This window comes from Aulostomus chinensis, chromosome 14, assembly GCF_037954235.1.
Source record: "Aulostomus chinensis isolate RoL2024-O1b breed Wild chromosome 14, RoL_Achi_v1.0, whole genome shotgun sequence".
NCBI classification, from domain to species: Eukaryota; Metazoa; Chordata; class Actinopteri; order Syngnathiformes; family Aulostomidae; genus Aulostomus; species Aulostomus chinensis.
Window position 1 is genome coordinate 14,541,494 of NC_141333.1, and position 27,712 is coordinate 14,569,205.

A 27,712-nucleotide genomic window follows, 5' to 3' on the forward strand; every position below is an offset into this window, starting at 1 on the left:
TGTAGCCAAAATTGTAGTTTCTGTCGGGCTTTCAGTTATATTTGATCTTTTAAAGGAAATCTATCTCTGTGATTACGTTCATATACTGTATGTATTTGTGTATGTGTTTATTTCTTCCCTGTGTTTATGCCCTGCTTGCCTGTACCTGCTATCCAAGTGTGGCTTGGTGATCTCGACTGCCTGCCTGGCTGGTGCTCTTTAATGAGATTATCAGGAGAAGAGTGTCAGTAAGTAGGAGCTAAAATGAAAGCCATTATAGAGCATTATCCCAGAGATGCACCCACCCAACAACCCCCCCCCCCCCCACCACCACCACCACCACCGATCCATCTGCTGTATGGCCACCCACACAGCCACTACGCCCAGATTACAGCCATGATTAGCACTGCGAAGTGCTGCTTAATTTAAGCACCTCTGGAGAACATGTGGCACTTTGCTGCATTGCTGAGTCGCAGTGCGTGAACCCACACAGACTTGACTTTCTCCTTGTAGAAGACAACATGCGCAGCGATTCCTCTCAAACATGGGAATTTTGAATAAAAATTCACCTTAAATTCACATTAGCTCTCTGCTTCATCATCCTTGTCTTTGAAAAAAAGATTTTTGTATTCTAAGTTTTACTGTTATTTGACGACAAATCCAAGTGAACGAAATAGAAAATAACTTCTCAGTCTCTAAAATAATCTGATGATGCAATAAGTGTTTTTTTTGGGGGGGGAGGTACTGTACGTTGTTTCTTTAACAAATTTGACTTTAAAAGCAGGCTACTGCAGTGAATAGGAAGAGCAGTTTTAAACTTCAAATCCCAGTATCAGGCCTGTTAACATTGTCAGAATAAAGATCAAGCATCTAAATCCTTTCTTGCTCCAGGAGAGCTCACTAAAGTGTCTCTGTGTTATTCCTTTTTTCTTTCCTTCAGAGGAAGTGAAGAAAAACTAGTCTTTTGGCAAATGATGGCATATTGTGATACTTATACATGGAATGGTATGATGTTGTTTGTCAAGGGTGCAAAATTAACTTTTTTTTCTACCAGACAAATAACAAGTGACTGTTGTAATATTATCAACCACTCAATAGATTAACAGTGCTTTTCTGGCTGGTGGCTACTACCAGCCATTAGCATACCAGTATTGTACCAGTATTTGGCTGGTGCTCCTTTTGAGTCCTGCATGCAGCTTGATTTTCATGCTTCTACTTCACTAAAAAAACACAAAGCCTACACATTGGATGAAATCCTAGAATTTTTTTTTTTTCGATATATACTTTTCAAATCTTACATTGATGTATCCAGTGTTTGGCTATAATATAAACATCTGTACTGCAGAGTAAGAGTAAATGTCTGCACTCAGTACCTGTGATCTTGTCACGAACCAGTTTGCAGGATTCAATCTCGCCGATGCTACCGAACAGGCTGCGGAATTCCTCCTGGGTCATGTTCTGGGGCAGGTAGTTAACAATGAGGTTGGTCTTGCTGTCGTCATTTGTCGGACCGGTCTGCATGGGTGAGGGGCAGCCACGGCTGTTGGTGGTAGGACCGTTAGCTGTGTTGCCTCCTCCACTGGGGCCATTTGTCACTGGAGCCTCCATGTTACTGATGATCTGAGAATGGAAAGGGGGGGGGGGGGGGGTATTCATTAGCAAAAGCTTGTCCACTGTTCAGCAGCTTGTCAACTGCATGCAATTCAGTATTGTCATTGTAAGTAAATGAGATTTAGATGTCATGTAATAATAACATATCACAGGGTATTATTACTTTGCAGGCCTCCATGATATGAAAATACCTACCTTATGAGATAAAGTGATTCACAAATTATCACCATTTATGAGGTTCCATGTTTTTACCTTTTTTGTGTTCAGAGTGCATACTGACGAATTGTTTACTGAAGTGGTGCTGACAAGTGTTTTGTTTTGTTTTTTTGCATGTACAGTTTGCATAAAGAAAAGCTTCTACTTGTCAGCTGTCAAACAGTAACCAAACTGTTAAGTTGGCAAACGATTTGTCTGTTTTGTCAAATGATTTAAAAAAAAAAATCGAGCAATTAACAATGAAGTGTAAAACATTTTAAGCCCTTAATTGAGTCAACATACATTTAACATATTTTTCCCATTTCATTCCACAATTCCAAACATTGTAAAACCACAAAAGATTACAGGAAAGTGAGAGAACAAACAGCTAAATATCAATGGAGACTGTAGGATGCCTCTGTAATAGCTGCTGGGATTGTGGGAGGGGGCAGCAACAGGGGCAGCCCGTATTTAACTGCTGCTGATGCTGCTGCTGTGACAGAATTAAGGTATTTGCATCTGGTTTTGAAAGGAATCTCAGGATCAAAGTGTTCAGAGAAGAACTGTGAACTCCATCTAAGTGTGAGAAAAAAAGGTGAGAAGGAGTGAAATTCAGAAGTTGGAGGAGGAAGGTGTGCTACTCTTTGCTTTTGAACCAGAGCACTCATACATATTAAATACAAATACTTATTCTAGTCCTACATAATTCTCCAACAAAAGCAAAGGATGAAGTCAATTTATTCATACATTTGCATGAAATACATTTGTGTGATTAAATTAATGGATTTTTTTTTGCCAGTATGTATGAGTGTTCAGTGCTTTAAGTGAGGAATTGTCAGTTTAACAAAAGAAATAAAGTAAATACAAAACGGGGGGAAAGAGGAACTGACAAAGACAATGGACGATGAAAATAAAGGTACACCAGGCGAGTGTGTCCCAAGAGTACAACAGTAACTGAATGTAGGCATAAATGCGCATATTGTGAGTTGTAATGCTATATATTAAAAACACCTGACTATATCCATTCCAATTTGAGCATAAACTCAAAATTTCTGTATGAGTACAATAGTGAGTTTGCCTACTGAAAGCCTAATTAAGATGCAAATATTCTTTAATCGGATTCAATCTAATATTTAAAGTCATCACTGAGGTCTCCCCTCCTCCCCTGATAAACCATTCAGCCTGCGGTCTATTTTTAACTCCTCTGAAATACACACAGACAGGCTGAACTCGCAGGCAGGGCTAGTTTTAGCAAGGAGAAGCAGCACACAAGTCATATTTCACTCTATTTCGGGATTATCAAAAGACTGGACCTGTGTTCTAATAATATAGCTCAAAGCAGATTGAAAAAAAATTCTCAATTTGTCCAGAAATAGTTTTCAAAACCATCTTAGATGTTTACAATGAGTGCACTTGAATCACTCTATCTATCCATGTGGAGTGGTGAGCAGTGGTGATAAAAACTGAAAGCAGCTCACAATCAGAATACTTTTTACTAACCGACCACTAATATTAATCACTGGGTTGTAATGATAGACAAAAAAATAACAACAACACTGTGGGGTATGGTCTGGTGTAGAAAACAAAAAAAAAGAAAAAAAGAAAAAAGAAAGACAAATATCTGATGCTCCAAAAACACTTCTGGTGCTTGTTAAGCTGGACACATGAACTTCCATCTATTTTCTGTGGAGAGCAGATGTGTGTGGTCATGATAAATACAGCACACTGAGTTATTAGAGCCCTCGGCATATCTAAATTTGCATAATTGCAAGTGGTCCTCTATAAGTTTGAGGTCCATCCAGGACACGCTGGCTGACACGCTCAGGTCAAACTAATAAAACTAAGCAGTGCTGATCAAATATGAAGAATGGTTCTGTCACTGTATTGCCTGGTTCTTACTCAAATGTTGTAAAATAGATTTTTTTATGTGTAAAATCAGGTTGCCAGTCCATTGCAGGACCAACATATACAGACAGACAACCATTCACACCTATGGTCAATTTAGAGTACCCAATTAGCCAGAGCTGGAGTACCCGGAGAGAACCCACTCAGGCACAGGGAGAACATGCAAACTCCACACAGAAAGATCCCATGACGGTGCCGGGACTCGAACTCCGAACCTTCTTGTTGTGAGGCGACAGCGCTAACCACGGCACCACCATGCCACCTATGTTAAAAACAGTCAAGCCAAAACCGAGCACACTCACCCAACACAACAGCATCACACATCTCATTAGCTGTTAGCGGTAGTGTCTCTGAATTTAAAGTAAACTTTGGAAATTACATAATAAAGAATCCAGGTGAATTTCCCTCAGCTGGCTTGGAGTTATTCAACTATGCAACATCATGAGTATTTTCATCAGAAGATGGCAGTACAGGCAGTGTTACACAAATAGCTGCAACAAACAGAGCAGAAGAAGAGGAGGTTGCGAACAAAGATAGTAAACTAGATGTCTTGGCTGTCTACAGCCATCTATGAGTGAAAAGTGGAGAGATATTGAGGAGTCACTTTCAAGTTGGTTGAGTAGTAAACATTCTTTGGTGCCAGCTAGTATCAGACATGTTGCGCGCAGTCCAGACACAAGGACAAAGTTGGAGAGTATCTGGGAAGATGCCAGCAGCAGAAACACCTTGTCAGTCATACGGGTTAAAAACGTACTGTGTCAAAGTTTTTTGGAAAAAGGTACCTACGTCCATTTTACGCATTTTTGAAAAAGGCAGAAACGACCTCAAGAGAACAAAAAAGCTTCTTTGTAGAATCTAAAAAAAATTGCTGTTTGCATCAACCTTTTCTCAAGTTCATCCCAAACAGAAAAAATTGTTTGCCGGATCAAATTCCCTCATCAGTCAATGCAATTGGGCTGTGGGAAGAATGTGAAAAGCGCAGTGCAAATGGCACAAATGCTAAATTTGTAAGGAAAATGATGTTTTTCTGTCTGTCAGCATTAAGTATTGCAGTTTGAGTGAAAATTTGCTTAAAGCTGAATAACCCTGAAGATCTCCAGACATCACTGGGTTTTTTTTGAGTCAGACGATGGATAACTGACGAATCACTCCTAGTACCTCACAGTAAAGTGTTTGTGAATCAGAGCTGATATGTTGAACTGCTACAGAGACATCGGAGCTAGCAGTAGTTTTTGGAATGATTTAGTGACGTGGGGCCAACCTTGGTCAACCTGTCTGGGGTTGATGTCAACAAGGATTGTGAGCACTGATTTTGTCTGACTCTGATAAAAACACAGTAGAGTCGAAATGTTAGCTTGTTTGCATCATTGAATACTTGAAAGTTATCAGACTGGAGCAGGCTAGCAATCTCCACTGACCACAACTAGCATGTTGAGTAGAATCATGTTAAGGTTTGCAGCAGGGGGGTTGGATTTCAGGATGACATGTTTTCTGACGTGAGGCCGATTTTTACAACAGCAATGGCCGCAGTTAGCATGCTACTTGACTTGCTAGATAAGCCTCGCCAGCTGAGGGGTTGTCTTGGGTTGCGGATTGTTGCTGGGTCTAATATCTCATTATTAATTAAGCACAAAATATTGTCAGAATCTGCGCTCCTCCGAGTGTGCGCTCCTGCAGGGGACAGCTAAGCTATAGAGCATGCTTCGGTACTCGCCAGCAGCCATGACAGCGCACACAGTGTACAGGCAACAGCTTAGCATTTGGTTGGGTTGCTATAATGTGATACATGGACAACATGTCAAAACGCCAACATTCTCACATAAAAGATGTACATAAAGAGTACATAAACAGAATTAGTACACTTCCTAGACTCCTGCAAATGCACATCAATGAAAAAAAAATTGCTCTGCGTTCAGTGTGAACATGGTCTAATAGCATTCTTATGCATCTAGGCGTAAGGCCCTCTGGTTCTTTGTTGCTCCAGCTGTAATGCTTTGGCCCAGAGGGAACTCCAGCAAGACAGTGCGAACAGGCGACATAATCTGGACAGGCAATATGATAATGGACTTTTGAATTGTGGGGCTTTGGTTTCCACAACCGTTACACCACCAATGAATAATAACATAAAAGAAATAATAGACATAATTCTGAGCAGTTACGACCTGTAGCTTACATTCTGTTGAAGACTGATGGTAAACCTGCATAATGAGTGAAATCCAACACGACTGAAGTACTCATTAATATGCACGTTATTTGGGAACAGCTTTATGTTACTGAGTTATTGAGTGTTTTGAGAAGGGTTTGCTGACTGATAGTCAAAAAGATAACTAATGTTAGCAACAAGATATACATTTCATATCAATTGATGACATTCAGGACAGGAAGAAAAGTTTGTGGTATTCTATCTGCCTCAAAAAAAACACACCAACAATATCATAGGATGACATACTACAGCTTACTTGCTTGAATCTAATATTCTCTCACTGGTCTTAGCATGACTGGCTGTACTGTATTTAAGATGATTCCTTTTCTTCAGTCTATGCGTGTGTAGGATCAGCACCAACCAAATGTCAGTCTTTCTTCTGCTTCCATCCTTTCATGTTCATTACACACACACACACACACACACACACACACACACACACACACACACACACACACGCGGAGAGAACAATAGCCCGTGCCAACAGCGGAAAACAGACAGGGAGATGTCTAAAAGCTCTCAAGATGAGAGCTGCATGCAAATTGTTCTTTTGACAGTATCCTTCCCCATTCTAGCACTCTAGCACAACAGTTGCAAGGGTGGGGGTGAGAGAGACAGAGACAGGGACAAACAGAGGAGAGGAAGGACAGAGTAGTGTCTAACCATAACAGAATTGATTGGAGAGGGTCTTATTAAGTCTGTTTGCATTCCATGCTGAGCTCCTTTCTATCATTCTCAATGGGACATTTTCTGAGGAGTTTTTACACCGAAATGGCGGCCTCTAATTAGCAGGGACCTGCCGAGTCCGCATGGACAATTATATTCCTCTGCTTGTCCCTGCCCAACAGCATTTCTGCTGCTCAGCAGTCCACTTCACGTAGCTTGTGAGCACACTGGCTGTTCCTGCTCTCCCGTGGTGGAGCCTAGTCCTGTGGACAGAACTCATTGCGTATCCTGCTGACAGGGTACAACACACAGCCCTCTCTAACTCTCAGGATGCAGCTTCTTCTACACACAAGAAATTATGCTACACGTGTAGGAGGCAGAGCCAGCACTGGGAAACTACTGAGAAGCAATATATATATACACAGCATACAGTACATATATGTTTTTGTTGAATTTATATGATAAAGATGTGCTCCAAATGTGTGAAGAAGTGTTCAGTTGCATGATTACTGTTACAGGTTGAAAGATAACTTATTGACTTTCTAAAAATGACATCTTGAGAATAATGAATGAGAGCAACTTCACCAATGCTGAAGCCACAGTTGCTATAAAGAAAAATGGATTTGTACAATTTATTACAGAACCATTTAAAAGTTAAATAAAAGAATAGAAATGACTGGCTTGAGTGTGTAAGTCCACTAGGGTTCAGCTTGGCAGCTGTTAATGAGGATGTTGATTTCGTAGACAAAAACTAAACAATGTTACTACACTACCCTTTTCAGATTTTATAGACTAAAACACTGAAATTAACAATAATGAAAACCTGAAATGTGATAAAACCAAACAAAATAAGACCATTAAGTAACTTAATAAATAAGGGATAAGGATGAAAAAGTGTGAAGAATAGTAAGACAGAAATGTTTTGGATGATTAAGACTACATAAAAAATTGCCAAAAAAATTGACATGAATGCCCTCTGAGTACTGCATATCAATGTGTACATGTACTCCTAAATCTTACACAATGGATGGGGGAGCTTAGTGTTGCTTTTCACTCAGAAACTACACCCTAACACAACCCCAATTCCTCCACTCTGCCCTCCGTCTGTTGCCCCAATCCACCAATCTCCTCTCCAGTTTCAACTGTCTCAGTCAGCAGCATCACCATCACCACCAGTGTGTATTTCTGTAAACACTGTACAATATCAGATCACATTACTTCATGGGTGTGTAAAATGGCTGGGCCATCCATTTGGCAGCAGTAGTCTCCTTACCATCTTTGGCTGTGTCAGCAATCCCTTCTCTGCCCAGCCCTGGAGCTGTGGGAGCTCTGCCTGACGCCACTGTGTCTCTGTCGACCCCTATGGAGCGGAGCACAGGGAGGGAGGGACGCACAGCCCACCGTCAACATCATACACTCACTTTAAAAGGTTAGGGTTGTGGTGGGATTCAGGGAGTTGGAGAGGAATGAGTGGGTATTGGGAAAAATGGAAGCTCGCTAGAAATGAACAGTTATACCTTCGCAGTCACACTAAAACAAACAGGTGGCTTTGGGTTTATATTTGGTTTGGTATATCATTTTCATGGTTAAACTGAATGACTTGAAAATGAAAATTAAAAATGAAGTGGCAAAGATGGAAATAGAGGGAAAATCTATTTCTTCCCTCTGTTCTAATCATCTGAGTAGCTTGGTTGAGGCTGGAATGAAACTGCATGTGCATGTTAAAGCCAGCAGATTGGTATGGTGCCTGCAATGACCTTGGGTTTATGAGTTTATAATGAGGGTTTCCCTCTTGCTATCCGTGGGTAAACAAGCCTGTGGTTGAAGAGACAGAAATGCCACAAATGAGCAGGAAGTCTGTTCGCTAGCTCTCCAGAGCAGGGGGCTTAAATGCCTGCAGCTATGGATGCTACAAGCAGCCAATTTAGCAGGAGAGGGGGAAGAGAGGCGGGATGACCTCTGCCTTCATTTACTCCTTCAGAGAGATGAAGAGGGGAGTGAGAGATCAGATGGGAGGAGGAAGAAAAAGCAAAGGCTGGCTAATGGGGAAGACACTTCCAATACTTCAAAGAAAGGGAGAGACAGAGGTGGGGGAGGAGAGAGAGAGAGTCTTTACGTGTTCTGTTGTCAATGTGTCTTGTAAACTTAGGTAGGAATGCATAATGGAGGTCTAAATGAGAATGAACTGTCAGCTCCGAAGGGAAGGGTAGATATACAAAGGGGTCAGCGTGGAAAAAGGGTTTCCTCCAATTGACAGGTTAAGGTTAATATTTAGATATTTTTGAGATGACAGAAATATCAAATGAAGCCACTTTTGTTTCAGTCTGGTAAAGACCGAAAGGTTACTGTGTGTTTTTATGAAGCTGATGAATTTGAATAGTGTAAAATATGATGAACACGTTCAACAATTCTGATGGGGACAAATTGGTGTAAGGCATAAGGCTTTGATTTAAATTTCACATCTATGGTATCATTTCCACAGTTGTGTTAAAGCCAGGTGAGGTATGTTTATGCGACCCGTTCCATTTCCAACTCATCCAATACTGACATCACAGGCTCTGGGCATCACATTTTGGTGATGTCGGAGCCCCTCATATGTGCAGGGCTGTTTGTAAATGATGGACCGTGATGACAAGTTTAAACTGTCTTTGCAACCATGAGTGTCACATTTGCCCCATGAAGTCAAGAGTCAGGGGTTTTGCAATATAAGACCAGTGTTTAATTGCAGTTTACAAATGATAGGTTCTAAAAAAAAAAAAAAAAAAAAAGTACAAAAAGTATAATCAGAAGTGGATATCAGCAAATTAACGCTCCACACTCCACACTCAAAACAGGGCAGCTAAGATCAAAAAGCTGGGATATCATCCCTTTGGTAAGAAACAAGAAAATGTTCACTTCTTTAGTAGCAGCTGAGGGTGGAACTCTCAGTTTACATTGCAACACTCACCTACTCTATGGTCACAAATTTCAGTTAGAGAAGGAAATAACAAGATCACTACATTTTTTTTAGAGTTACTCCATGAATGCAGGTGCAGGCCTCCGGCATGGACGGCGCCTCCTCATTCTGCATTGACCACTAATGCTGGGTGACGAGATCTGTGGATACTTGTGCTGCAGTGTCTCCTCTTGAGGAAGCGTTCTTGTAAGGAAGCAATGGATCACACCTTACTCAGTCAGGATAAATAGTCCCCTTATATCTTTACATTTAGGAATTGAATACACAAGCCGAATTAGTTCCTTACCCAAATGTTTTCCTGCCTGAACCTCACCAGATCTCATCAACACTCAGCTTAAAACATGAACTATGGACTAATTTGTTTTGGAGGGAAATGTAATTTTGGAAGTGAAAAATTCTTGCCTATAAAGCAAACATTTACAGCCAAATCTCATGCTTGAGAGGCACCTACGACGTCATACCAACTGACACCAGACGTCAATGTAACATTGGACTATTGGCTCAGTTAGTTAAAAGTTTGATGTTAAAATCTGACACTGATCAGAAACCGAAACTCACTCACTAGTATACTGTGTGTATTAGATGAGTTGGGAATAAGAGCATGTTGATTTATAAAAAGCCACCACGGACAGTACCAGGGACAGCTTCAGCCCATGCTGGTAGCAATTGGAAGCCTTGACATGCACTATAGTGAACTAAAATTCACCTCAAGAGAGTTTAGGGCAAAATATTGTATAGCTTGCATGTAAGGATGACTTGTAGCATCCATTAATTATAAAGCTGAGAAGCTAACCTGAAAAAAGGAAACGTTAGGCAGAGGTGAAACATCAAAAGCATTTTTCACCCATTCTGCAAAGCTGTCATTTTACATACTATATCAGTGCGGGAGGGAATATGTGCCGCAGCAAGCAGACAGTGCAGTGTTATCATGGCATGTACAAATGTGGTGATAAAAATGTAAGAAGCAGCAAGCAGATGTATATGAGTCTCCATTTCCACAGCTAACATATAGTGCAGGGGAGCGTGATGTCGGCAAAAGGAATATTACATTTCTTAGAAGAGCGTTTGAGTCTGTGTGTCTTATTATTGAAACACTACTCAGTGCTCAATATTCAGTGCTCAACCATTCGATAAAACAAACAGTTTTTGGCATGACACGCGTGCACCCACACACACACACACACACACACACACACACACACACACACAGAGTTTCATCTATCTTCATATTCTCGCTCTCTCTGCATTTATCACTTGAACACACATGCATCTTCTGATAAAATCTCAAATAACACTGGAATAAGGGTGCAATGCAATTACATTCACCAACCATTGAGATGAAAATCCACTCATGGATACATTTTCAATTATTCAGGGAATACATTTCAGTCGGTGCTCAGATGCTGGGAAAACTTATTATATAATCAATACACTCTATAAGGCCATTAATATTTGATGCCACAAAAGTGCTTCCTGTCTCCTTGGGCTCCTGGCTAGTGGTGTCTGCAGTCAGTCCGCCCACAGCATGGAAGGGGGGTATACATTTGTTTTCCTCTCACAGTCACGAGTATCATGACAGTCTCATAAACCCACAGCTCTACATCACTTATGATTCAAGGAATGTAGATTTCGTCACTCTTCTGCTTCGTTTACATCATCGAGCGCCACTTCATAGCGCTGACCAAGTGCAGGCCTCCCTCCCCCTTCTCTAACAAAAGCCAGACAATCAATTTACACTGACTTGGCCAGGAGAGATGGAGGCTGGAGAGAATGCGGAGTAGACAGTATGCTGCAGGATTCTTCCACTGATAGACACACTGCCTGGCAGCTACAAAATGGAGCCAGCATGCAACCATCTGACTTGTTAGACTTCGCCTCACCATCTTGCTTCCTGATTTCCTTATGCCGTATTTTTTATAAACATTGTTTGACGTGTTAAAATGAGAGGAAGGTGAAATAAAATACAGAAGACATCATGTTCTATTTATGTATTGTCTGACACAGATACTACATGACTCATAAATACAAATACACAATGACAATTTGTGTTATGTATGCTGGCAAAAAGGCCACACCTTGGGACTTCTTGTCAGTCTGTAAAAGTGATACTGCATTGGAGTTCGTAAAACTGAATTGGAGTTCCTATCAAACTGACTGAGACACAGAGATTAATTTAACTACTATCTCAGCTTCCCTGTAATGCTCTTGCTCTCTCTCTCTCCCTCTCTCTCCCCCTCTCTCTCTGTGGACTATTGATTTTATTTTTGTCTCTACTCTTTCTTTCTTCCTGGCCATCTTTCTCTCTCTGTCTCTCTCTCTCTGCCTCTCTCTTGCCATCTCTCCACCTCCACCAGCCTCTTCCAAGCTCTGAAATGTCCTGCAGGTCAGACGGATGCTGGGCTGGATCAATCAGGGAAAGTAATCTGGGACACCTCATGCACACTAGTACGTACTCACACACACACACACACACACACACACACACACACACACACACACACACACACACAAACAGCTCCTCTGTTGTACTCCGGCCTGACTGCCTCCAGTCTCATCGATCTGCATCTACTTTACCAAATGGATTCTTCTCTTGTTCTTTCCTCCTCCTCCACCTCTTTTCTATCTGTGTGACTCGGAATAATAAATGTTCCAGACCACGAGAGATGAGTACGTAAGCAATTTTTCATTTAACTTTGGCTTGACTTTTTTTCCTCGGTCTCTTCTTCGTTTTGTCATGTTTCAGTCTCTCTGTGCGATCGATTGCAACTCCTCTTAACAGCTCTTGGGTAATCAGCACATACTTGCGTCAGGTCAAAGGTCAGAAGATGACAAGATGTTGTCAATTGCCTGAGGGTTATCCCAGACAGGATCATTATAAATATCCCATTTAGGCTTTTTAAGCTTCAGAATATAGGGTGAGATTATTGGAAAAAAAATTTAAAAATCTTTATATTCAGTTTTACTTGCTGAGGATTATACTCTGGCACAGAAAATGTTTCCAGATGTTTTGCATTTATATGAAAGTAACTGAAGAAAGACATTTATATTTTGATTATTTTTATTTAAAAGGGTTACTGTAACACTTCCTAGCACTTTGATGTTAGACTGTTAAAAACAGATCCTCCCTCAAGGATATTGTCGCTGACGACCAGCAGTGCTCCACACATACATAGTAACAGTCTCTCTCTCTCTCTGACACACACACACACACACACACACACACACACACACACACACACACACACACACACACACACACACACACACACACACACACACACACACACAGATACCAGGGTCTACTGTGAGACATTTCTCCACTGGCTGGATCTCAACTCTTCACCAATGCAGAAAATTGGTGAGCATCTTGACTCTAGAGATGACACTTCAATTTGTGCAGCTCCAGTGACTGGTGCTCTACAGTTCCTCCCTTGTGGGGGTGTGAGATCAGCTGGACACCTGCCTCGCCGTTTGGCTGAAGCCTGAAGCACGGGGACTGAGCCTTGGAATTGAACGTCTGGCCTTGCCTGTCGGCCTAGGTCCTTGTCCCTCAGCCCCAGACCGGGCCTGGCCTTTTGAGTTGCCACAGTTCCCCCTAGTTTTACTGCTGTGCAAGGAACAGTCCCTCTCTTGATGACCCTTTCCCCCCATTTTTCAATCCAATCCTCAGCTGCTAGTCAACGCAGCACCGTCATCCCGACAGCAGTCTTTCCTTGAACAGCTTGCCAGCCTTTGTTCCAGTTCTAGCAGCAACAGCGGCAGCAGCCAGCATCTTGGCTCCTTGCTCTGTCAAATCAACAAGATGTCTCTGTTGTGCATTGCTGTCTGTCCTGCTGTAATCCCTGGGTGTGACGAATGGGAGCGATCACTGTCAAGGCCCTTAGCTAGGACACTTCGGTGGATTAAAGAGGCTAAATCACCATCTCATCCCTGTAGGATTCCATCTTTAATTAAATGTCATTAATGTGGTTAAAGGTTTTAGTGGAGCTGACATCGGTCTAACATATACCGCCTCTTTAGAAACTAACAAGCATGTTTATGTGGATCTTTTGTACTTACAAAAGATAGGATGAGTGCTGTCAGCCTACAGTCGTGTTATCACACCAGTCAGTTAGCATGCGCGCTTCATCCTTGCCAGCAGGGCTCATTCGCTTTCACTCCCTGTACATCTTCTTTTCTCTCAGCTTATATACCATCTACCCATCTATCCATCCATCCATTTTAGATGCCACTTATCCGTTAAGGGTTGTGGGGGGGGGGCTGGAGTCTATCCCAGCTGACATTGGGCGAGAGGCGGGGTTCACCCTGGATGGGTCGCCAGTCTGTTGCAGGGCCATCAGGAGCAATTAGAGGCTCAGTATCTTGCTCAAGGATACTTCAACATGATCACCAGGGGAAGTGAGGAATCGAACCAGCGACCCTTTGGTTGCAAGACGGCCACTCTATTGCTTGTGTTCTCTCCAAGTTATTGTTGTCTAAAAAATATAGGTGATGCTGTAACATATCAGAACTGGAATGACAAAAACCTGCACTACTCTGACTTGTATTTCTGTGCACCGCTCCCATCTGTGCTCAGGTTAAGAAACAGACAATATAAGGCAGGGAGAGCAGGCAGGCGGTTTCATCTGACTCAGCAGCACCATGTGTCATGAGCGAGGACAGCACCTCCACAAGTAGCTGGCAAAGGAATGCAGGCCAAGCACCTGTGTAGGCAAACAGCCATTTTACTTAAGTTGTTTCCTATGTTTGCCAAAAAAATATGCTTGACAAAGAAATGTAGACATTCAGGCCAACTACACGCCATTACTGTTCTGATTTGCAAGTAGTGAATTCAGTATCATTCTGTCACAGTGGAGCTCCGCTACTGCAGATTAATGGGCAGATTCAGTCGAGCTTCCGAAAAAGTCCTTGAAGAACAATTTAAGTGGCCTAAGCAACCTTGATCAAACTATTCTGAGTAGCACAATAATAAACTTGTAAACTCCTCGGACTGAACTCAATTTTCAGTATAATTCACAGCAGGTGTTCTAATTAAAACTGGTTTGAGGCTGGAGGTGGTAATATTGGCTTTGTTGAACAGGTATTTAAAAAGCTATAAACAGCCTGGAGGTACACGATAAGGAGAAAACCTACAGCATGGCGCTTCCACTTAGAACAAGGGAGAGAGTGGGAAAAACTGGCCCGGCTGCTAAGTAGAGGCAGCGCTGCTCCTAATCTAATCACTGCTTCTCCCATCAGCAGCATCTCAAACACAGCATGCTTATGTTTGTGTGTGTGTGTGTGTGTGTGTGTGTGTGTATGCTGTGTGTGTCTGTCTTGCAGCAAAGGCAAAGAGCTACATCACATAGACACCGACCAACAGTTGTACTCGAGCATTCATTCCACAGCCCAGAGTGCTGCGTGAGGGTGTGTCTGAGTGTGTGTTTGTGTGGGCCTAGATAATCTGGTTATTGATTCAGCTCTGAACCGGAGCTCATATAATCAAATCGCTGCGAGGGAAAGGACAGCCGTCTGTCATCTGTCTTAATGAGTAAACAGTTTGATGGAGGCAATGAATAACTGGAAACTACGTGTAGATGCAGAGGTTACTGCATCCCTGATGGAGAGACAAGCAGAAACTTCCTGTCTGTCTCCTGGCGTATTGCTTGGTAACCTGCCCTCCTGTGCAGTATGACATGATGGATTTATTTTATCTGTATTTTCATACAACAGGTACTTTTTTAGCCCCTCGGTTAAGTTCTAAGCCTATTGTCATTTAAAGATTAGGTTCTATTAATCACCATGTAAATCAGATTTATCTGAGCTTCCCTGTCTCAAACTGCTCTCAGTCCTATAGCTTTATATTCACTTTTCAAATGCGTCATTACGCAATCAATTTGGAGTTTGTCTGCAGAATTTATAGTGAGCACATCTTCTGTGAAAATCTAATCTCAGTGAAACTCGATGTGAGAGTGGTGCAATCAGAAATTGCTCCGACTGCAGCAAGAAGAAGAGGGGAGTGAGACACAAAAGCCTAAATGTATACCATCACAGCTAACAGACGAGGCCGGCGGCAAACCAGCTAAACCATTAAGTGTGGCATGCATTCAAACGAGCAGATTAATCCCCCCTACTGCTGTACAGTGCAGAGTAATTGAAAATGCCCACAGGAGACTATCTCTGCTCATATACTGCGGTATGTGGCAGGGAGGCAACATACAGAAGGTGGTGGCTGATTGCCGTAGAAAATTTTACAACAGCAGTTTAGTGTGACAGCATGTTGAAGGAAAGCTGCTCATCAAGGAGACAGCACGCATCTATCTTTATATTGACCCCCCCCACACACACACACATGATATCACCTTGACAGGTACTGCTATTGCTTGCTGCTGCTGACTTTTTTTCAGTCTTGATAGGTATCTGAATTCACTACATCCATTTCCAGCGAGCTACGAGGGCCGTATTCCCACTCTTTAGAAAGGGATATGCATCAACTTGGACTACAACCTCCACTGTCAGAGTTTCTACCTCAAACTGGTCTGATAACTGGGAGCAGGTTGGCTATCGCACTGCTAAAGGGCACACTGACTGAGTAAAAAATAGTATTATCTACCATCCAGGCTGCAGTTTGTCACATAATTCATAGCTTTTCCTTTATACATGCAGTCTGTCAGCTCCAGCTTTATGGTTTTTAGGAGTAGTCCCCGCTTTTATGAGTCACTGACCACAACTGCCATTCTACACCTCTATATACCCTCTTCTTCTGCTGTTGGAGTTTCTCCTGTCTTACACCCTACTCATAGTCTAAGATCAGCCTGTGTTACTGCAGCTATTGATGAGATAAGTCAGGCTTCAATGAGGCTTTTTCTGTGGGCCCTAATGTGTCTATTACCAACCACAATGGTACCATTTTGTAGCATGTTCAGTTTCATGTTTAATCCATAATTCATCTAGTTACAGAAATATATAAATGTTTAATATGTCAGAGGCGGTGAGGCCTGTCGAAAGCATGACCTTGAAATGTCCTTTAAACATCACGCAGCAACAGCACTGGGGCCAGTTAAGCTGCCAAAGCCAAACAACAGGCAACGTACACACACACACACACACACACACACACACACACACACACACACACACACACACACACACAAAAAACACGCACGCACGCACGCACACACACACACACACACACACACACACACACACACACACTCTCCCTCGCTCACACACACAAACAACCTGTCTGTCTGCTGATATTTTACGCTGCTTTCTGTTTCTCTTTTTTCCTGGGATGCAAAATGCAGATGAGACGACTCAGCCGCTTGTGCAGTCTCAGGAGAAACTGCCACTCAATTCCAAACATCTGTATGAATACCAAAACATACAGGGTACAGTGGAGGATGAGAGAAAGAGAGGGAGAAAGGAACCGAGCGAACAAGCGAGCGGAAGGACGAGGGAGATAAAGGATCGAGAGAGAATGAGCAGTAAAGTAGCTAAGAAAGCCAGTGTTCCTCTCTCCTTCTGTATCTTTCACTGAACAAAGAGCTATATACACATGAATACCTCTTTCCTCCCACTGTATTTTCCATCGGGATATTTATTCTGAAAAGCAGCGATGCACAACAAGGGCTCGGTCTTGTGTTTGCTAGTGGGCTGAGGAGCTAACACTCCCCAGCTGATTATGTGTCTGTCTGTAGCAGTTTGAGCTGCTGCCAAAGGAATTAGGTCTAGTATTTGTGAATGCTGCTCCCCTCGCAGCAGAATGCCTCGCCATGCCTCTCAAATTTCTAGCTTTTTAAAAAGCGACGAGGAAAAAAAAAAAAACACATTCTAAATAAATTAAGGAAGTCGCTGTGGAAGCCTATTAAATTTTCATCGTGACCATTTTGTGAGTCTTCATGTGTGTTTAGGCTTCACACAAAAGGAATATTTAAAAACCAAAGCGTGCTAATTGGGACAGAGATTGTTACAGCAGCTTCTTATTCAAACAGGCTTTTAGCTCATTAACTGCTTCCATCGAACGTTTTTGTTTAAAGAAAAGTGGAAAAGACATTTATAGACAATAAAATATTTTGTGATATCTATACAAACACTATATCACCTAAAACAAACCTCTAAGCACACACACAAAATATACCAACATATTTGAAACATGTAAGGAGCAAAAATCAATTTTTGTGGTGTCATGTGACCTTTACTTTTACAGAGTGAATCATATCATTTTTATGTATCTTACTCTTATTTTGGTAAAGAAATTTTACCGATGTATTTGGAAGGTGTTATATTTGTTTAATTATCACATGAACTAACAAACTAATCTGAATATCATTATCACCTTGTTCCTTTTTAACAAATATAATTGTAGAAGTGTCAAGAGATTCCTACCAACAATAAAGTAAAGAAAAATGAGATCTCTGTTCAGTCCTTGTATGAACTTTATTTTTTTAGTTCCAAACAAAAAGTGATCTAACTAAATTTTAGACACACATCTCTGGCTCACGTCTCCCTCCAAACCTTGACTCGTGTCTGGGGTCAAAGTTCATGCAGTAAATATCCGACTGCAAGTGACTCACAGTGACACTTTGTGTCTCAGACAAAATCCTTGAGTACACAACCAACTAGATCCAGACATGAACCTAAAACAAGTGATGTCGGATATACAAACAAGTCCACGCACATTTGCAGTGTCTGCGCTCACATTTATACACGCTTACATCTAGAGACATTAACACAAACACACACCTATACATGGTGTCCCTCTATAATTTCTACCTGATGAGCCAATATACCATGTTCACTACAGGCTGAGAAATAATAAAAACACAAATGACGAGAAACACTCAGCATATGCATTATTCACTTCCACGAAAATGTATGTTTTCTGCTTCTTCTTCAAACAATCATAAACTAATCAGTGACCCTTTGTGTATTTTAAGATCTGCCAAAAAGCAAATAAGCACACATGGCTCTAGAGAGCAACTTAAATGAAGTGAGAACAAGATACTTAGATTTCGTTACTCCGTTACGATCTAAGCTAAACACGAGTTGCACTCGTCGGAGGATGTTGTAGCACAGCAGCATAATGTTATTAGTGGCAGTTGATCATTTTTGAAAATTTCATTTTTATTTTATGTACATTCAGTTCCGGTTTATATGAATTAGAATTAACAACAACACTCTCAAAAATGAAGGGATGGGACTTCTGTACTTCCACGTTCCCTCAAAGGTATAATTTGGGCCTTTGAGAGGTCAGAAGTTCAATTTCGACGAAGACAAAGTGAACTGAATGGCATCCAGTTGTGTTTCAAAAGGGTGCATCCCCAGAGACACGTTTGTACCCATTTAGGTACAGTACCTCTGTTTTTGAGTGTGTATGATTACCTCCAGTGTGACAGCACAGTTCAACATCACCACACATTACAGCCCAATTAATTATAATTAAAACTAATCGAAATCTCTCAAACAGTTTAATAAAACCTGAACACTCTCAAGAGGAAGGATTTATTGATGCGCCTTGCAAATGTTGGACTGATACTGATACAAAAATGTATAACAGTTGTCAGTGAATGGGGGCAATCAGCGGCCAATCTATTGATTCAATGTTTATGTCTATGTGAACGTTTTTAAATTTTGATTCCTTTTTTATTTTTTTTATGTTTTTTTAAGAAGTTGCTTGTTTATGCTATTTGTAAATTATAGATTTGTCGAGTTTTTTCCGCAGGAGTTTGTGACTTCATTGTGATTAAATATTTATTTTTCGCTCTCATTCGATGCACTTTTGTCGGGCTATGCTGGAATTTGATTTCATATGAAATAACATATCAGTAAATTCTATAAACAAAGTTTGTTACATTTGTTTTACGAAGTTAGAGAGACAATGTTGAAGTGGAGTCTGATGTTTCCTCAAAGACACGATGATACATACAGCTTAACAACACGAAATGGCTAAATATTAGCATCATCGTACATCCTTATTGTATATTATATTAGCTGTGTGTGTGTGTGTGTGTGTGTGTGTGTGTGTGTGTGTGTGTGTGTGTGTGTGTGTGTGTGTGAAACAGAAATCTCTTGGTGGGAGAGCCAGGTTAATCTTAAATTAATCTTTAAAGCTCACACTGAGAATAATCTGACATTTCAACAAACACAATGCAAAACAATTTAAGATTTGTTTATATAAGAACGATACAACACGCCCACCTGTGCTAAATCCCCGCGAGATGAGCACAGGAACGTAAGATGAACTGTCTGAAGCATTTCTCCTTCTCTCTACTTGTCACTCTATTTGTGTGGCGTTTAATCAGACTCTAGTTAACCGTGTCACTCTGCATCTGGACCCACGTCAGTTTCCCCTTCAATCTATGAATAAACACATAGAAACAATAACGTAGACATACACAGTGCATGCAGGCTCTCATGTAATTGATTTGTCATTTTTACTGCCCTTTTTTTACTTGACGTCTATAAATCTTCTTCATTGTTCCTCCAGCCTACAACCACATTTGAACTACATTCCCAGGCATCACTGATCTTCAGTTACATTTAAACTGCTGCACATACATTCGCTCACTGCACTGTAGCTAATAAATTCCTTACACACCCCACCCTATTAGCATTGATGTGTAACCTTGGAGCTCATGGTGTTCTGCCTCAGGGTAATAGAGTCACAGCATGTTCGTGTGTGTGTGTGTGTGTGTGTGTGTGTGTGTGTGTGTGTGTGTGTGTGTGTGTGTGTGTGTGTGTGTGAGAGATAGCCTGTCTCTAGCCTAGGTGCCCCACTGGCTCCCATCAGGAGCTCTTCTGGTGTACGCTCATATCAAATACCTTCTTGAAAATGTGATTATTTCACATTCTTTTTATTATTATTTCATGTCTTTTTCCACCTTCTGTCCATCTATGACTATCAACCATTCCTATGCCTCTGTGTTCACGCCCATCTTTTCTACCCCATCTCTCCCTCCGTCAGTCCTGTGTTCCTGCTAGGCTTCGGCATCTTTGCTACACTAAACTGCAAGCCCTTAGTGTCCAGGGAGACTGTGTATCAGCTATAGCGCCACTAGCCGAGTCACCAAGCGGGGGAGTCGCCTTCGCTTCAATTAGCATTTTGATTGCCTCCAATGGAAAGACGCCAGCACACAAACAATCAAACATTTACTTGCCGACAAATTAATAATGCTGCAAATGTTCTCCATGCAAATAGAAAAGTGAGTCAGTCCACTTTGTGAAAGGCAAGAGAACCATTTTGAAAACACACAGACGCCTGGAGAATGCTAAAATGATAGTATTGACTCAGTGGGCAGAATGGTGACGCAGTATCGGCGGTGACATAAAACTCAGTCTTATGTGACAGTTGTGTGGACAGGAGAAACAAACATGGCGGCTAGTTTTGTTAGTCAACCGCTCCCTCTCTGTTGAATGTGACAGTGGATGGATAAACGCATGCAAAGTTAGTGAATCTGAGAAAGCTGAGCAAAGCTTTTGCTGATTCCTCTCACGCCAATACGAGTGCACACGCATGTGCGCGTGCACACACACACACACACACACATACACAAGAAATGGACTTAAAATTTAGAGATTGCACAGCATTACAAATTGTAATCCAGGCATGCGCGTAACTCAAACACACCTACTCCCTCTTTCCTCAGCTCCGGCCAACACATGGCCAACACACACTGAGTACACAAGCAGCATGACGGATAACATGTCTACTCATCTAATTAACATGGGCTACTTTGCATTCATGAATTTAAATCCGCAAAACTCAAATTCCAAGAGTTTCTCAACACATGCAGCATCAACAATGGGATAATACCTCTCCTGCAGTGCTAAATGCAGGTAAATATTTCAGAGTGGTGCAAAGGCAGTAAAAAAAAAAGGGGGGGGGCATAAAATGGGTGCTGTTCCCTGATTTAACCCTTATCTCCCCATATATTCTTACCTCTACCCCTACCTTTAGACCTCCAACTACTATGATCCGTCCCTTCATCATCTCTCCCCCTCTACTTCTTATTCAGCCCACAAAACTCACCAGCGTAACACCCCCCCCCCCCCCCGCTGTACCCTTCCTCCCTAGATGCAGGAACTTTACATTCTGCACAAGTTCAGTAGGATCGCACCACTGTGCTTCAAGACTACAACACACACTGACGATATGTCTACTCTAGCTAATGCAGTCTTCCTACACTGAAACAATGGGTAAGAAAGTGAAGTATAGTGGCAAGTCTGAAGCCTCCTTCCTTACCATCTTAAACCCATTCCACTCCATTTGGGAGACGCTGGTCCTTGTCTCACGATCTCTCTCTCCTCACACAACAGTAACAGTCAAGAAAATCTATTCTGTCCTAGTCTGCTCTGACACTTCTTCTCGTCTCTCCCTCTGCCTCGCTTCCTCTTTCTGCCTGAGTCTTAGCGGTGAGTAGAGAGCAGCGTATTAGAGGCATACGGAGCAGGCATCGCCTTCTTCCACAGATGCTGAGAGCAGAATGATGAGAGCGCTGGGCTGCAGCAAGTCTCCCTCCCTCCTTCACACATCCACCCGCCCAGTCCCCAGCTCAACTGAAGATCAGAGCCCACCCACTCCCCACCTCCCCACCTCCTCCACGCTCTCAGCTAGAGTCTGTGATTGGCTTCTTGGCTTGCCTGTCAGCCCTCAGCCTCCCCCTCCCTCAGTGTTAACACCTTCGGTCTATGGCTGGCTCAGAGCCCTCATCGGCACACGCCAGCCTCAGCCTGCTTTGGCAGAGAAAAGGCTTTCTGAATCCCAGCAAAGCAATCAATCGCTGCTGAGGTCTGTGCTTGAGTGAGCCGGACGGAGCAACGTGGAGCAGAGCTCTAGGAGAGTGATTGCAGCCTCAGGCACTATGGTAATAGGATGCCTGCGCAGCACTGTGTATATAAATTAGCTATTACTGGATGAATGTTAAAATCCCCTGTACATTTACATGCCTGTGTGTATTGCCTGCAACTGATTTCAGTCTCCCTAGCTCACTCCCTTCCACACAAATACACACTTTTATTATTAACACATGAAGGACTAATTATAACTGTTGTTTGACAAAAGTTTATTAGCATTCTATCGCTCTCATTCTCTATCTCTATGTATGCATATATATATATTTATCCATCTGTCTATCTCTCTATGTATTGATATATATCTATATATCAATAGATCTACATATATCTACATAAGAATATACATATACATATATGATTATGATTCTGTTTTACATACAAAACATACACACTGCAAAAAAGATACACACACATACACACTGCATAAATTTGCACCTGATGAGGTTTATGGGAGCCTTTCATCATAAGAGGTGCACACACGCACACACACACACACACCTGTCCAGGGGCAGGTGTGGCGTTACATCGTGTGAATACACACTATTTTATGATTGATGTGTATTGCACTGGAGTAAAAATGAGTGTCAATACAAAATGCGGTGGTTAATAGCAAAACAAGTCAATCCGGTGATCCGGTGCTAACCTGCGTGGCTGCCTGCTGCGGTTTGATTAAACGGTTGAGGGCTTCAAGGGCACATTAGAGGGACAAACAGGTAGCCTACGGTATCTACTCACCATGACCATTCTGGTTTCGGGCTCTTTACGATGTCGACTGTAAGTTAGACAGTAAAAGCCAGTGGAGTCAGCGAGGATGCTCGGACGGGGAAGCGTGTTGGCGAGGATGAATGAACCGAGCTGTTGAGTCAAGCCGACAACTAAAGCACAACACGCGGCCGTGAAATGCAGCCTTATCCCGAAGATTCGATAAAAGTAAAACAAACACGAAAAGACTGGTGAATCCACTCAAATGAAATGATAATGAGCAAACATCTCCTCTACCCCAACTAAAAAAGCCCATTGAGGAACGTCCAGTCCCCTCGCGCGCCAATTCTCATTGGCTGAGGAGGCGCGGAGGGGGTGGAGCCCTGGTGGATGAGAGTGGAGGACGCAGCGGGGTCCTGTGGTCCTCAACGCCGGAAAAAACAAAAAACAAAAACAAAAAACAAAACATGTGTCTAGGAGGATGCTTGAGCTGCGATGGCCGTGAATGCACAGACTTATCAAAAACCTGAATGCAGCCTACGCGTGTGTAATGGAAGCAGTCTGCTGCACGGAGCATGCTTGTAGACAAGTCTGTCTTTTTGTCATTGAAGTACATATTTTTGCTGCAGTCTCTAGCTCCTGCAGGTGAAAAACACTCCCCTTGAAAGAAAAAACCCCCACTATAGATTTAATATTGCTTAAGGATGCTAAAGCTAAACCCTCAAGACTCAAAAATCCCTTTCTGAAGCTACACAGTAAAGCCACTTAGCTTGAACAGCGAGCTAATTCTGTTATATGGGCCTAATATTTGTTTTGATATTTCAAAAACCAATCAAATCAGACTGTGTTGCATGTTATTGCCAGTTACATTCACAATTCTAATCCTCACAGCAGCTTATCTATTTTCAGTAATTATCTATAATAATAAGCAAACCTGACACAGGTTGACTGTGTCCAGCTGGCTCCTACCTCACACAGACAAGAAGGGGGAGCTCTTGCTTCCCTTAAGACAGGTACCTGGCAGGCAGGAGTATCTTCACACATATTCAAATATATATTTATGTAAACATGCATCTACTTAAGAGTAATGTACAGCCTTTTCATCTGCACACTCACACACAAGCACACTCTGAACATTGCTCCGACACACTCAGCCTCTAGATACTGTATGGATCATGTTGAAACGTATATCTTCATGTTGCCAGACAGAGGATCAAAACATCTTATTCTCGACACATATTTATACTGTTTCATTTGTGTTCAGCACAGCGGCAAGAGACAGTTAGCAAGTCCTTTCTCATGTTCATGCTGGTTTATTTCAATTAGCTATGAGTCTGCGTGAGGCCTGGCAGAGTCTTGTGTATGTGATGAACATCTATTTCACTCAGTGAGATTTCTCCTCTCCTGGCAGCTCCATACACATTGTGATACAAGATGACACTTATTTAGTTAGTCCACTGGAGGTAAGTGACTATAATTTGCCAAGTTATATTTGCAATAGTTGAAGACTTAATAGATTTGTTACACGTTGCTACATTTTAGGATTGGTGTTTGCATTTGAGTGGAATTAAGTTAGAACAGAGAGTCAGTGTCACTTCACATCAAATGGTCATAAATGCAAGATATGCATTATGATACTCAGTTCCTTTTGGAAGTGTTAACTAAGGCTTTGCTGTGTGCACAGGAAATACACTGAAATTAGACATCAAAAACAGCGTATGGTATGTCATACCACATGTATGGAGCACACTTGTAATGAGTGATGAGGCTCGCCAACCCATTAACATCTGGCTTTTGTCTGCAGTGGAAACAGGTGTAATCAGCAAATGACTCTACAGTCAACACGGACGTTTATCAGCTCCAGCTTTGATCGACATAGACAGGAACACAAAACCCAGATAAATTTAGTAATTTGAGGTCTGCTTGCAGTGCCTCCAATCTCGGACCCACATACAAGACGTATGTGACATTTTGTCATCTAGGTCATAAAGTCAATCTCTCTGTAATAAGCAGCTCTGTCATTAATTGTTAATTTTGAGAAACAGACCAAAGCAAAAATACGACACCACACTAACACGTCATCATCCTCCATGTTGTTTCAGAGCTACCATGATAGTAAGATGGCTGTTTTGTCATCTTTCGCTTGTTTCTGGTGTGTTTGTGATGTCAAACATGATGCAATAGAAAAAAAACAAACAAACAAAAGAACAAACAAACAAACAAAAACCAGCAGCTCCTCCTATCTGGCTACATGCTTAGACAGCTAGCTAGCATAACAGAACCACGGCATGATGGGACTCCTCGCTACTGTGAACCCTGGATTACGTCTGTGCAGCACTGCACACTCAAGGCGTTTTTGGAGGGTATTTGCATAGAATACACACAAACACACACATAGACACAAACACACAGGAAGATGCGCTGAACAAGATGACTATTGTCTCAAATAGAACAGATGATGCTGGCACTAACAGTCTGAAGAGTTGTAGCGATCATACTGTATATAACACAACAAAGTGAAAGTGATGAAACGTGAAACAAAGAAAACAGATTAAAGTAAAAGTGCATTTGTGTCTGTTTTTCTTTAGCAGAAAGGACATAAAGAGTGTGAAGGAGCCACATTTGCAGCTGAATAGTAGAAGCAACAAACGGTTTCCTGTCTGTCTCTTATCCTCCTGGTCCGACCTTTGAATTTAATAAAAGGTTCTGGTTTTGACCTGGAAAACCCATTCTTCACCTCACTGCCTCTAATACTCACCTTCTGACAATTTTTTTATTGTTGCCTTTCAGTGCCCTAAGAATGGGAATTCAGATCCATTGCGATGACGTGTCTGCTTTCAAATTTGAACGATCGATGTGTAGAGGAGGTAAAAGATGGGGAGAAAATGGAGAGTGATCATTTTCTTATTTCATAAAGGACAGTGTTTCTAGGTTGTTTTCTCCCTCAGTTATATGATCCAAATTACCTTTTCTCTAAATGAGAATATGATTTGAAAGTGAAAATAGTCACTCACAGTTGTCCTGCATAGCGTGTCATTTCACTAAATTGCTCAGCAGGACTGTGGTTTTATAAAGCAATGAAAGTGACTGCCGCTACTCAGTAAATTAGCTATAAACACAATCTGCCCTTCGCTCCGGTATTGTGTTGTGAAGTGTGTGTCTGTCTGAGATAGATAGATAGAGAGAGAAAGAGAGAGAGAGAGAGAGAGAGAGAGAGAGAGAGAGAGAGAGAGAGAGAGAGAGAGAGAGAGAGTTTAGTTACGATATAAAGACACATACATAAGATGAAACCATGTCACTGCCATGTCCTAGTTAAGGATACATGCTGTGCATTATAATATTGTGTGTGGACAGATGGAGGGAGTGGTTGAAATGTTCTACCAAGGGCATTCATGCTGATACTTTACAGTCTGAATGTTAGCAATATTGCAGTTCAGCTTATAATTTGAGAATTTGGCCTTTATCCATCATGAATATATATTTTGCATGAACAAAATGCAACGCAGCATTGAATAAATGTAAAAGATTATAAGTAATCGCTTCAAAAAATTTCTCTTTCTTAACGGTGGCTCAAGTTTGGATAAATCATGTTGCGTTTTGGATGATGAGTGATGTTTTTGAGGAAGTAAATGACATTTCTTTCTGCGTGCAAACTTTTGAAAGTTAAAAAGCTTTTGTGGCTTTAACCCAGGAGGGCCAGCCTTACTGTCAGCAATGTGAAATTCCATCTCCCTGATTGGCTCTGGCTAGCAGCCACGGACACACACACACACACACACACACACACACACACACACACACACACACACACACACACACACACAAGCACGCAAACGTACACACAAATATGAATACATATACCTGCTATCTCACATAAAAAAAAAAAAACAGTTCACCAAGTGCATCACGGTCTAAATCAGAAGCTTTAAGTGCTGGACCTCATAAGTGTGCTTTAGCCTGTGTGTCTAGCATGCTAATTTGGAAAGAGAGACCTGGCTAATTGTCATGAACTTCCCCTGCCCTTCAGTCTGCCCTGCTTCTCCACCCTAAACCCCTCCTAGTCACAGACCTTAATGGATTAAGTGCTGCGTTGTGCCTCTTACTCTCTCTTTATCCAATTGGTTTTCCTGCACAAACTCATAGTGCTTTATCTTTGCATTGCCAAAAAAATGTGTGGTGCGAGATGTTTTCTGTAGCAGCCAAAGTGAAGTATTTTTCATAAAAAGAGAGAAGAAACAGGCAAAGAATAGGGTATGCAGTATGGCAGATTTGAATATGCAGCGTGCAGACAGTGATAATTGTGGGTGCTTTTGGTTTGAGTCTTGTTAACTGTCAGACGCGGTGTTTCAACACCTGTCTTATGTTTCACTCTGCATAATAAGACTTCTATTTAAAGGAGGGGAAGTGAAGATGCTAGAAGAGGTGTTACCTCAAAGTGCAGAGAGAAAATACCTTAGATTATTAACAAGCCAAGGAAAAGTTGTGTTTTGCAACAAAACTGATGTTTGCCGGAAAGGTTCAGTGCAAATTCATACAACCAAGGACACAAGACAGTAAACACAAATGGAAAATAAATTATCCCTGTGCGCTAACAGCAATGTGACCGAGGGCACTGATAACAATATAAACCTATCAGGCTCAGAGGATTTCAACTGAAAATA

General features: G+C 41.8%; 1 protein-coding gene across 8 annotated transcripts in view; it reads right to left on the reverse strand.

Moving 5' to 3' along the window:
- Nucleotides 1–27,712, reverse strand: part of elavl4 (ELAV like neuron-specific RNA binding protein 4) — an 85,839-nt gene that overhangs the window by 42,056 nt on the left and 16,071 nt on the right. For 4 of the 8 annotated variants that reach the window (XM_086225495.1, XM_086225490.1, XM_086225489.1 and 1 more), the window contains 2 exons: nucleotides 7,833–7,919; nucleotides 1,353–1,599 (listed from right to left, as the gene is read on the reverse strand). In XM_086225495.1, the coding sequence (XP_086081621.1) occupies nucleotides 1,353–1,599; nucleotides 7,833–7,835 (250 nt within the window). In that variant the 5' untranslated portion in view covers nucleotides 7,836–7,919. Of the gene's footprint in view, nucleotides 1–1,352; nucleotides 1,600–7,832; nucleotides 7,920–21,738; nucleotides 21,965–23,084; nucleotides 23,517–27,712 lie in introns of those variants that run through there. The other 4 variants (XM_086225492.1, XM_086225491.1, XM_086225494.1 and 1 more) reach the window with 4 other exon arrangements.